Source organism: Antechinus flavipes, chromosome 2 (genome assembly GCF_016432865.1).
Source record: "Antechinus flavipes isolate AdamAnt ecotype Samford, QLD, Australia chromosome 2, AdamAnt_v2, whole genome shotgun sequence".
Classification (NCBI taxonomy): Eukaryota; Metazoa; Chordata; class Mammalia; order Dasyuromorphia; family Dasyuridae; genus Antechinus; species Antechinus flavipes.
In genome coordinates, this window is record NC_067399.1 from 431,449,393 (window position 1) to 431,462,451 (window position 13,059).

At 35.0% G+C, this 13,059-nt stretch overlaps 1 protein-coding gene across 1 annotated transcript in view; it reads right to left on the reverse strand.

The window, feature by feature from the left end:
- FBXO38 (F-box protein 38) overlaps nucleotides 1–13,059 on the reverse strand; it is a 113,143-nt gene that overhangs the window by 79,560 nt on the left and 20,524 nt on the right. Inside the window, exon 3 of the mRNA XM_051978954.1 lies at nucleotides 8,460–8,644. Coding sequence (XP_051834914.1) covers nucleotides 8,460–8,587 — 128 coding nt within the window. The 5' untranslated portion in view covers nucleotides 8,588–8,644. The remainder of the gene's footprint in view (nucleotides 1–8,459; nucleotides 8,645–13,059) is intronic.

Below are 13,059 nucleotides of genomic sequence, written 5' to 3' on the forward strand. Positions count from 1 at the left end.
GATGGAGGTGGAATAAAGAAAGAGTAGACAAGGAGAGAGGGAAGGAAGCACTTTGGGAAGATGAAAGCAAGAGAAAAGGTTTAAAGATAGGATAGGTTATAGCACTAAAGCAAAGGAGTTTAATTTTTAAAAAACAAAAGGATATTAAAAATATTAAATGCAATTAGCTCAAATGATCCAATATGACTTGATTTCAAGACAAAGCAAGGGTTTTGATAGTTTAATGAAAAGAGGCCAACAGCTCCCATATGATGACATATTCAAACTTTGAGAACATAAAAATAAAACTGGACTTAAGCAGCTGAGTATGTTGGGTTCAAAATGCTGTCTAGTTTATAAGTCTTCTTTACTTCTATCAAACTGTTTCCCTTTCTATAATATGAACACAAATTAAAAATGTTCTTTTTAAAGTTACCAATGATCAACTAATTATCAAATGACCAAACCTCATTCTTTTCTTGACCTTTCTAAAGCATTTGATAATGCTCATCTCTCCTGGAAACTCTGTCCTTTCTACTATTCTGACACTGCTCTCTCCTGGTTCTCTTTTTGTCTTTTTCACAACTCCTTGGTCTTAACTTGGTAGTTCTTCATATATGTCATATCAACTAATTATGGGCATTCACCAACATCCTGTTATGGACCTTCATCTGTTCTCATGACATGCTATTTTATATGGTGATCTCATCAGTTTCCATGTATTAAATTATCAACTCTATGGAGCTGACTAACCATTTCAAACTTTCCTTCTTCTTTTCTCCTGCCACCCCTCAATAAACTCCAATGGTTCCCTATTACCTCCAAGATAATAAATTCCTGTTTTGGCATTAAAAGTACTTCATAACATGGGTCCTTCCTATCTTTTCAGTTTTCTTATACCTTATTCCTCTCTACATGCTCTATGATCAAGCTACACTGGTTTACTTTCCAACTTTTCTAACATGATACTCCATCTCTTATCCCTGTGCCTCTGAACATTAGATGTCCCTAGGTATGGAATGTTTCTGTCCTCAGTTCTGCCTAAGCCACTCTGACTTTCTTTAAGGCTCAGAACAAATCTCACTGTCTGTAGGAAAGCGTTCTCAGTCTCTCTCACTGTGGCTGCCTTCCCCTCTGAGTTAACCTTCCACTTCTCTGTATTCAATTTGGAATTTACCTAGTTATTTACATGTTGTCATGCCCATTTGAATGTGAGGAGTGTTTCTACCTTTTTTTTTTAAGTTTCCATCACTTAGCACAGTGTTATTTGTAAAGGCTTGTTAACTGATTCCCAGATGTATTCTGCTGAGGAGAAAAGACAAATCTTATAATCTCCATGACTTCTATTAATGGCAATCAATGATTCTAGCTCTTTTAGGTTATATATTGGTAACTCACACTGAACTGAATAGTTTTCTAAACCTTCAAGGCTTTACACGAAATGTTGTCTAGCCACACCTTCCTCACTTTGTGTAATATTCTCTCTAAAATGAAATGTTCTCTGTTTCAGTTTCCTTGGGGCCTCTGGGAGTAGCCTTCCTTTCAGTTTAGTAATCACCACGAGTGCAGCCAGGTGATAAAGTCAAAATCCTTTATTATCTCTTTCAAAGTCTTCTCTCCTTTACTTGGGGCTCAGCTAGTTTTCTGGCGGCCTCTCTCTCTCCTTGGTTCCAAGAGCTTGAGCTCCTACTTGCCTTCTCTAGCTTCTGAATCTCCCCGACTCCAAAGGTTTGTGCTTCAGCCTGCAGCCATCACAAAGGTGGATGATGGAATGAATCTGTTTCAGCCTCTGAGAGCTTTTAATGCGCTTGTCCCTTTTGGGCCCTGAGAGCTTCTTCCTTATATATTCCACACTGACTATATACCAATCATTATATCACTATGAAACCATTATATGTTGTAGGATTAAATCAATGCTAAACTAGATTTAACTATTATCTCCTCAATTCCACTTAGTACCTTGTTTCAAGTTCTAGCCCATAGCATCTCTTTGTAGGATTAAATCAATCATACTGAACCATGCTAAATTAGATAACTATTGTTTCTATCAATTCCACTGACTTAATACCTTGTAAGAATCCTTTGTTTTAAGTTCAGAGTTCTGGCCCATAACAACTTTGCACTTTTAAATTGATTTTTCTTAATCCTAGTGCAGGAACATTTAAACTTAATAATTTTCACCTTATTGGATTCAAGCTATTTTTCTAGTTCATTTATTATCTATTGCTCCAAGATTTATTTCATCTGTAAATTTATTAGGCCTACTATCTATGCCCTAATTTGAATGTCCAATAAACACCTGGTGTTATTTAATTTATTGATTCTTGTAATGCAAATATGCACTGCCCTATATATGTCTACAATCCAAAAAACTCTATATTGTCAATCAACTATAATACTATCATTCATCTTTTTTAATTCATTGTAAAGCAACATTGCAAAGCTTATATTGTAATATCCACTAGTCTTACTCACTCCTAACTTCTTCCTGTTCTGTAAAAGCCTAGTCATGGAGTGTAAATTGGAAAAAGTACTAAACTTGCAGTCAATACAGAATCTCAGGGCTGCTTAGGGATCCTATCTGTATTTGAAAAAGAATCTTCACCACATTCCAAAAGGGCATTTTTAAAATGTTTTAAAAGTAGAATAAGTAGAAATCCATTTCCCTTAGAAGCAACCAATCCTATTTCTAAGAAATTTCACTTTAAATTAAGCCTAAATTGGAATTTTTGCAATTTCTACCCATAGTTCCTAACCTGCCTCTGAGGCCAAACTAATGATTAATTTAATCTCTTCTCCATATGAAAAATCTTCAAATTCCTGAAAAAGTCTACTGAGTCCTCCATTTCACTTAAGTGTTCCTATACTCCAAACCTAATATTCCTACTTCTTTCATGGCACTATCTCAAAAGACTTCTCCATCCTGATTGTCCTCCTATGGACACTGTCTAATTTGTCAACACCCTTCCTAAAAGATTGTGCCCAGAATTGATTATAATACTACGAATGAAGTAGAATGAAGGAAGGAAGGAAGGAAGGGGATAGAAATAGGCATTTGTTAAGTACCTACTCTGTGCCAAGAACCGTACTAATGGTGAAGAATGGACTTCCCTAGTCCAAGATACTATTCCTCTCTGAAAGCATTTAAGATCACAGAAATACTAAGTACAAAGTAATTGGGCACAGGGAGATTCCCATATCTTTAAAAGGTGACTTGTTCTTATAATTGTGAAGTTGACATGTTTAACTTAGTGCAAAATTTTAACTGATTCTTATTAAATTCCAAGTTATTCTAAACCTAATATTTTAGCCTGACAAGATCTCTGGATTCTAGATCTGGCTTTTATACTCACTAGATTTACCACCATTTTTGTTACCCCCCTTTATACCTGGAATGTTCTCCTTCCTCACTCTGACCTCTTAGAATTCCTAACTCCAACCTTAGTTCATTGTTCCATTTCCTAGAGGAAAGCTGTCCTGATCCTCTCAAATGTTAGCAACACTCTTCCTCAACACATGAGCCCCAATTACTTTGGGTTTACTCAGTATTTATTTATCTAGTTTGTTATTGTTTCCTACCAATAGAATGTAAGCCATTTGAGATTAGGATGTGTTTCATTCTGACTTTGTATCTAGTAGGCATTTAAACAAACTTTTTAAGGCAACTTCTGCATTTAATTTCCCTCATTTCCTCCCCAAACTTTCCTTCTTTCTGCCCAGACTATTATATTGTCTCCTAGCCTTCTAGGACTCTCCTATTTATCTTTCACAATAGTTCCTCAGCAATCTTCTTAATGTACTATCCTGATCATGAGAGTACTCCACTAAAAAATATTCAGTGGTTGTCCAAGGTCCACATAATGTATAATTTCCTGTTCCATAATGAATTCATGAATTGTTTCAGTCAAAATTGAATGCTCCCCTTGTATCTTACTTTCTCCAATCTCTTTTATTTATACCACACTCCACAAATGGAAGGGACAAGGAAATGACACCTTCAGATTCTCCTTGTTCATGTTCCTCCCAGTTTCTTTAAGGCCTAATTATTCCACACTGACCTTGTTGTCCTCTTTTTCTCCAAGGACATGCTATGTATTCACATACATTGGAATTTTTTTGCATGAATGTGCAAGCATATACACACACACACCTCTGAGAAGTGAGGTCTCTTGCCTTCAAATTTCTCCTGCCACTTTGTAACATGTTATACTCTGTATCCTCCTGCCTCCCTTTATCCCTTTCTTTCAAAAAAAGGACTTGTGCCACATTTATTTTTGTTACATCTAGCACAGGATATTATTGCAGACACTCAAAAACATTTCCTGAATCATGAATCTAAAACCTTTGAAGTAGGAAAAGGGGAAAGGTCTCAGTAGCAGTTTGAAATGTAGAATAAAACTGAGTCTGTAGTCATTCATCTTTGGCTTCCTCTGGTATATTTTTGCCAACTGTGACCTGCTTGAAGCTTCATCTATCCCCATCTTAATCTTACTCTCTTATACCTTCCTTCAGTTTTTCTTTACTAGCATATGGTAGGATCCTACCAATTCAAGGTTCTTGCTATTATATGGAACCATTCTTCATCATTCTCATATTGCCTTCTGCTATAATTTCCTTCTCTACTACTTTCAACTATACATTTGACTTCCCTTATTTGACTTTGTTGGACTACTCTTCTCAAAAGAAGTAGTTCCCTTCATGTCCTTTATATAGGAATTATATGAATGTGAACACTTTCCAACTATTTTTCCTTTTCTAAGAATAGGTACTCTGGCACCCTGGAGTCAAGGCTGTGATAAGTATACATGTATAGATTCTAGGAAATGTTAAATGCTGATCTAATGTGTGATGGAACCCTAGGGAATTTAAGGGCAGTTTGTGTGGTTAAACAGTAACCTTTTATTGCTATCTAGAGTGGAAAACAATTCTGCTCAGCAGAATGAAAAATACTACATTTATGAGAAAACAAAGAGGAATGAGAGATACTAGATTGTGGTGGTTGAGTCACCTTCCTTGGTATATATTTTTACTAGCTCACCATAAGGTGCAAGGATTATACTCTTGATGTGTAAACAACTCAATCAGAGGTAACAGCAGAACCCCTTTTTCTACCTGGGTAGGCAAAAACAAGCAGGGTACAGTTGTAAACACACCAGAGGAAGCCAAACCAAGATGAATGTCTATAGACTCAGTTTTATTCTACGTGTTTCAAGCTGCTACTGAGATCTTTCCCTTTTCCCTTCAGAGATTTTAGACTTATGATTCAGAAAACAAAGTCAATGAAATATTTAATGAAATAAAGTACTGTCATAATTGAAGGGGACATAATATGATGGGAACTGTATGAGGGGACAGAGCACCAATTCATCAAGTTTCTAGCCTCATCTCCTGCCTTGGGGTAAGAACAACGACACCATTCCTTCTCCAAGTTCTTGTTCTCAAGTCTGAACTGCCTAAGACTCTGAAAAACTCTAATCTAAGATCATAATAATACTAACAGTGATCTCTTTTTTTTTCTAAAATTTTCTTTTAATGATTTGTCATAGCCTCTCCATCCCAGTAATTTTAAATGGTCACATTCAAACCCTATTCCCCATTCTTCCTACCTGATTCCTTATTCTCACTCTCCTGAACCTTTGCTCCTACAATATATCACCCCAAAGCTATCCAACCCATTAACTATCACCTCATGTCTTGTTTTCCCTTTATGACTGAACTCCATGAAAAGTTTAACTTATAATAAGTAAACTTCCTCTTTTCTCACTCTCTCAAAATGTAAAATCAGGCTTTCCATCTCATCATTCAACCTAAAATGCTTCTAGTCCTTGAGTCAACTCCAAAGGCCATTTCTTAATTCTTATCTTTTTTAACTGTTTTTTGTTAACTGTTTTGTAGCTTCTGACACTGCTGATCTTTTTTTCTTGTAAATCTCTTGTCTCTTGGTTTTCAGAACCCTGTTCTCTTTTGGTTCATCTCTTCTCATATCCTTTGCTTTATCTTCATCCGGATCATACCCATTAATCATGAGTGTTCCACAGGACTCTGATAAAAGTCGCCTTTCTTTCTTCAACCCCTCAGATACTTCCTATTTATTCTGAATGTAACTTGTTTGTTGTCTTTTTCATTATAAAATCCTTGAGAGAAGGGACTATCTTTTGCCTCTTTATGTATCCCTAGAGCTTAGCACAGTGCCTATTATATAGTAAATGCTTAATAAATGCCTGTTATTCATCATACACCAAGATAAGGTCAAAATGGTTCATGACTTAGGCATAAAGAATGAGATTATAAATAAATTGGAAGAACATAGTTTACCTCTCAGACCTGTGGAAGAAGAAGGAATTTATGACCAAAGAAGAACTAAAGATCATTATTGATCACAAAATAGAAAAATTTTGATTATATCAATTTGAAAAGTTTTTGTACAAACAAAACCAATGCAGACAAGATTAGAAGGGAAGCAATAAACTTAGAAAACATTTTTATAGTCAAAGATTCTGATAAAGGCCTCATTTCCAAAATATATAGAAAATTGACTCTAATTTATAAGAAATCAAGCCATTGTCCAATTGATAAATGGTCAAAGGATATGAACAGACAATTCTCAGATGAAGAAATTGAAATTATTTCTAGCCATATGAAAAGATGCTCCAAATCATTATTAAACAGAGAAATGCAAATTAAGACAACACTGAGATACCACTGCACACCAATCAGATTGGCTAGAATGACAGGGAAAGATAATGCAGAATGTTGGAGGGGATGTGGAAAAACGGGGACACTGATACATTGTTGGTGGAATTGTGAATACATCCAGCCATTCTGGAGAGCAATCTGGAACTATGCTCAAAAAGTTATCAAAAAAAAAAAAAAAAGCATACCCTTTGATGCAGCAGTGTTTCTACTGGGCTTATATCCTAAAGAAATCTTAAAGAAGGGAAAGTATGTGCAAGAATGCTTGTGGCAGGTCTCTTTGTAGTGGCCAGAAACTGGAAACTGAATGGATGCCCATCAATTGAAGAATGGCTGAATAAATTGTGGTATATGAATATTATGGAATATTATTGTTCAGTAAGAAATGACCAGCAGGATGATTTCAGAAAGGCCTGGAGAGATTTACATGAATTGATGCTGAGTGAAACGAGCAGGACCAGGAGATCATTATATATTTCAACAACAATACTATATGATGATCAATTCTGATGGACCTGGCCATCCTCAGCAATGAGATGAATCAAATCAGTTCCAATAGAGCAGTAATGAATTGAACCAGCTACACCCAGAAAAGAACTCTGGGAGATGACTATGAACCATTACATAGAATTCCCAATCCCTCTACTTTTGTCTGCCTGCATTTTTGATTTCCTTCATAGGCTAATTGTACAATATTTCAGAGTCCTATTCTTTCTGTACAGCAAAATAACGGTTTAGACATGTATACTTATTTTGTATTTAATTTATACTTTAATGTATTTAACATGTATTGGTCAACCTGTCACCTTGGGGAGGGTATGGGGGGAAGGAGGGGAAAAATTGGAACAAAAGGTTTGGCAATTGTCAATACTATAAAATTACCCATGCATATAACTTGTAAATAAAAAACTATAATAAAAATAATAATAATAATAAAATAAAATATAAAGAAAAAAATAAATGTCTGTTATTAACTGACTAATCATAAACTCAATATATCCATAATTGAATTCACAATTCACAATCCTTCCAAACTCTCTCCTCTCCATATTTCCCTATTACTATTAAAGGCATTATCACCCTCTCCTCATCTTCAAGTCTGTAGCTTGTACCTCAGTACCATCTCTCAAATTTGAGAGAGATATCTACCTCAAACCTTTCCATTCTTCTTTAACTTTAACATTCCTCCTGACAATGTACTCTTTGATTCATTAATACTGACTGGCTTCCTATTATTCAAACAAGATTCTATCTCTTAATTCTGGTCATTTTCTCTAGCTGTCTGTCCCTCATGCCTTGAATTCTATCAGTTCCTATCTCTACCTCCTGGCTTCCTTCAAGTCCAAGCTAAAACTCCATTTTTACAGGAAGTATTTCCCAATCCCACTTATGTCTACTATCTTCACTTAGCTGAAATTTTTTTCTAATTATCTTACACACACACACACACACACACACACACACACACACACAAATTTACATGTCTCACCATTATATTTTGAGTTCTTTGAAGATAGGGCTTATCTTTTACTTTTCTTTGTAACTCCAGGACTTACCACATTGTCTAGCACATAGTAAGTGCTTAATAAATGTTTATTAACTGATGTCCACATATACTACTTGAGAAACAACAACTATTCTGATGAGTCTGTAAGATTTTTTTATAAAAGTTTTTATTGATATAACTAAGCCATACACCAATTATATGATTTTTTTTATAACAAAGGTCCTGTAACTGTTCTCAATATACATATATGCAAGGAAAAAAAAAATAAACAATCTCTTACCTAAAGATGTGGCAGAGTACTTCATGTGAGAGCTGGTTCATGTAATCTTTTGTTTCATTTGATTTTGTCACCTCGGGGCTTTCCTTACTTAGGAGACATGGTTTCACAGTTTTCCTTCGTGGGCCCATCCTTATGATGACTCCAGGAGAAAATGACCAGTTGCACGTTAGTTGAGTTCAAAGTTGCTAAAAACAAATAGAAATGAGAGAATTGAAGAGTTAGAACCTGAAACATAACCCTGTAAAATATTTTTTTTTTAATGAGGACATTCAAATAAAATGACAAGAAGTTAGCTAGTAAAATATCTTGGCATTTTGAGAAGGAAAGATTGATCAATGATTTTTATGAAACTAGCTTTACTTAGCATAAAAAGGAGCAGGATTTATGTCAAAGACAGTTTGGGAATCAAGAAGGAGTTGATTCTTATTCAGTCTTCTACTAAAAGCCATGCAGCCTTGGATAAGTCATAGGACCTCTATTAGCCCCAGTTTTCTCACCAATAAAATGAGGTTTCGGAGAAAAGTAAATGAGGTTCCATCCAGATCTGCTATCTTTCTAGTTCAAGGTTACAAAATCAAAAGAGCAACTGCTCTGTCTCATGAAAAGAGGGAAAACAATAGTATAATAAAGATATACAAAATCAGATCATCAAATACTCTTTCCAGGGTATTTCATATGTACGATGTCTTTATTAGTGTCCTTAAGTCAAACATCACTGAATCTCTAATATTAAAATACAAAAGTCTTTAGAGAACATGTAGCCTGACATCAGTTTAGGAGACAAGTAAACAAATGCTCAAGGAAATTAAGTGGAGTAGCTATAAGAAAGGAAAGGCTTACATTTATATAATCAATGATTTTAGATATTCTCATGTAGAATGTATGCTACTAAAGAAGCAGAATGGACTTGAAAGAAGGACATTTGAGAATAAATTCTGATTTTACAACTTAATATTTTGGTGACTTGGGACAAACTACTTGAGGCCACCAGAACCTTACCAGTTATCTATAAAACAAGGAAAATAATACTGGATTACATACAACTCACAAATTTGTGTGGAATACACAAAATAAGTGCAATTACTATTATTTGCTAAATCCCTAATTAAAGATGGTTCAAGGACGTTAAAAATCAAAGATTAGAGAAAAGATAAAATCATGCTAAGAAGTTAATTAGAAGTTCAAGAAAACCACAACAAATTTTTTTTTTAAATTCACATTAGGTAAGATGCCTAGACAATGACAGGAAGTACTTTAAGAATTCAGAGAAGGGAGAGACCTCTTGAAATTGAGGGAAAATGTCCAAATATTTCTTTTATTCATTCCCTCTTTAGAATGCCTTAAAAACATTTTCTTCAATTAACAAAAATTTATTTTTTCTTTCTTCTGTCCATCAGTAAAAAACGAAAAGTCCTGAAAAACAAAATTAGTTACATCCAAAAACATACATATGTCCAGAGCCAATTGCCTCTCTATCAGGAGATGGGGAACAGGCATTACCAGGTTCTCTGGAATTGTGGTTAGTCAATATATTGATGAGTTACTAAATCTTCATCATTTTTCACCTCAACAGTTTCTAATTATTTCCCTTCTCACATCCAATTGACAAAGTACTGTCAGACTGATCTCCCTAATAAAGTAATTTTATCACGATTATTTCCCTTACCCCCACAATTTCCCCAAGCTCCTTATTATCTGCTACGTAACACCTAACACATTAGCTTAGAATCCCCAGTTTTTCACTATTAAGATACATTCCCAAACTCCTTCTTCACATGTCTTTCAGCTATAGTCCAAGTCAGTCCAGCTCAAATTCTATCTTCTTATGAACAATCCTTCTTGCCCTGAGGATGATGTGATCTTTCCCTCTAATCAAATCACAGTTCTTTCTTCATGAACTTTCATGCTCTCTAACTCCATTTCTAACTATTGACACAATCCTCATTCTCCAAAGCTCTATTTAAATTTCACATCTCTGAGATTTTTCTTGAATCTCATCCACCAAGAAGTAATCTTTCCTTCACTTTAATTCTTACTACTTTCTTATATTTTATGTTTATAGTATCTAATATCTATAATAACCAATCTACTATTACATAATTTAATTTATTGTTACATTTTATACACACACACACACACACACAGTCTTATCACACAAAATATTGTCAATTATTCAACAGCAAGAAAGTTGATGACATAATGGACAGATCATCGGATCCGGAGTCAGGAAGAAATAAGTTCAAATCTAGTCCACTTAGTAGCTGTGGGACTCTAAGCAAGTCACTTAACTTCTTCCAATCTCATTTTCCATAACTGTAAAATGGGGATAATATTAATACCTATTTTCAGGGCTGTTGTATGAAAAGAGATTGTTTTTAAATCACTTGGCATAATACCTGGCATATGGTGAATAACATATGAATGCTTATTCCCTCCTTCAATTGGCATTTAAGCAGTTATGAAGCACTATACTAAATGTTAGTGATAAAAAAAGACACACAAGAACATAACCCATGTCCCCATATTTCAATGGAGAAGAAAATATATAAATAACTATGTACATACAAGACATATAGAACTTGAACTGAGTTTTAAAGAAAGCCAAAAGACAGGTGAAGAATATTCCAGGTCTGTGAGCCAATTAAAAGTCACAGATGGAGTGTGAAACAACAAGTTTCACAGGATTGTTTGCTCACTGAATATTAGGAGGAGCAATAAGCACAAAAAGACTGGAAAGGTAGGAAGGGGCCAAGTTGAGATAGATTTTACAAACCAGAGAGAATTTTATATTTGATTATGAAGGTAACAACAATATGAAGCCATTGAAGTTTATCAAACAAGGAAGTAATACTCTCAGTCCTATATTTCGGAAAGATCATTTGAGTAATTAAGTGGAAGTGGACTGGAGTAGGGAGAATTTTGAAGCAGGAAGACCAACCAGCAGACTGTTACAATAGTCCAAGTATGATATGACAAGAGCTTTTATAAGTATGGTGACTATGTTAAGTGGAGATAAGGGGACCCATCTCAGAAATGTGATGGCAGAAATGACAAGATTCAATTAAAGATAAAATGTTTTATGAATGCAAGTGAGAAATCAAAGATGAGACCAAGGTTGTGAGCTTGGGTAACTAGGAAGATGGTAGTACCTTCAATGAAATATGGAAGTTCAGAAAAGGGGGGGATTTGGGGAAAAGATAATGAATTTTAAAAACCAATGCAGACAAAAATTTTTTGCAGCAGTCTGGGGAAAAATTTTTACATCCAAGTGTTCTTATAAAGATCTCAAGTGATTGAAATTTATAAGAATACAAGCTATTCTCCAATTGATAAATGGTCAAAGGATATGAACAATTTTCAGATGAAGAAATTGAAGCCATTTCTAGACATATGAAAAAAATGCTCTAAATCACTATTGATCAGAGAAATGCAAATTAAGATAACTCTGAGATATCACTACACATCTCTCAGATTGGCTTAGATGACAGGAAAAGATAATAACAAATGTTGGCGGGGATGTGGGAAAACTGGGACACTGATACATTGTTGGTGGAACTGTGAACGGATCCAACCATTCTGGAGAGCAGTTTGGAACTATGCCCAAAGGCATACCCTTTGATCCAGCAGTATTTCTACTAGATTTATATCCCAAAGAGCTCTTAAAGGAGGAAAAAGAACCCACACGTGCAAAAATGTTCATGACAGCCCTTTTTGTAGTGGCAAGAAACTAGAAACTGAGTGGATGCCCATCAGCTGGAGAATGGCTGAATAAGTTACAATACATGAATATTATGGAATATTATTGTTCTGTAAGAAATGATCAGCAGGATGATTTCAGAGAGGCCTGGAGAGGCTTACATGAACTGATGCTCATGAAGTGAGCAAAACAAAGGACGTTGTACATAGCAACAAGATTATATGATTATCAATTCTGATGGACATGGCTCTTCAACAGCAAGGTAATTCAGGCCACTTCCAATGGTCTTGTGATGGAAAGAGTCATATGCACCTAGAAAGAGGACTGTGGGGACTGAGTGTCGATCACAAGACAGTACTTTCACTTTCTGATTGTTGTTTGCTTGCATTTTGTTTTCTTTCTCATTTTTGTCCTTTTTGATCTCATTTTTCTTGTGCAGCATGATAATTGTCTAAATGTGTATAAAAGAACTGCACGTGTTTAACGTATATTAGATTACTTGTTGTCTAGAAGAGGGGGCTGGAGGAAAGGAAGGAAAAAAAACCTTGGAATACAAGGTTTTGTAAGGGTGATGTTGAAAACTATACATATGTTCTGAAAATAAAAAGATTAAAAAAAAAAGATGAGTTTTGTTTTGAATACAATCAATTTACGTCGTCTACAGGACATTCAATTTAAGATTTTGAACAGGTATTATTTGGTGATATAAGAGTTGAAGTAAGGAAAGAGTCTAGAACTGGATAAATATATCTGAGAATATTTTATATAGAGAAAAAAAGAATCCATGGGAGCCAATAAGATGAGAGGGGAGAGGGAGAGAAGAGAAGGCACAAAACTAACCCTTCAGCAACAAGGCAGGTAGTTTTGTGAACTGGATGAAGATGCAAAAATAGGTCAGACAGG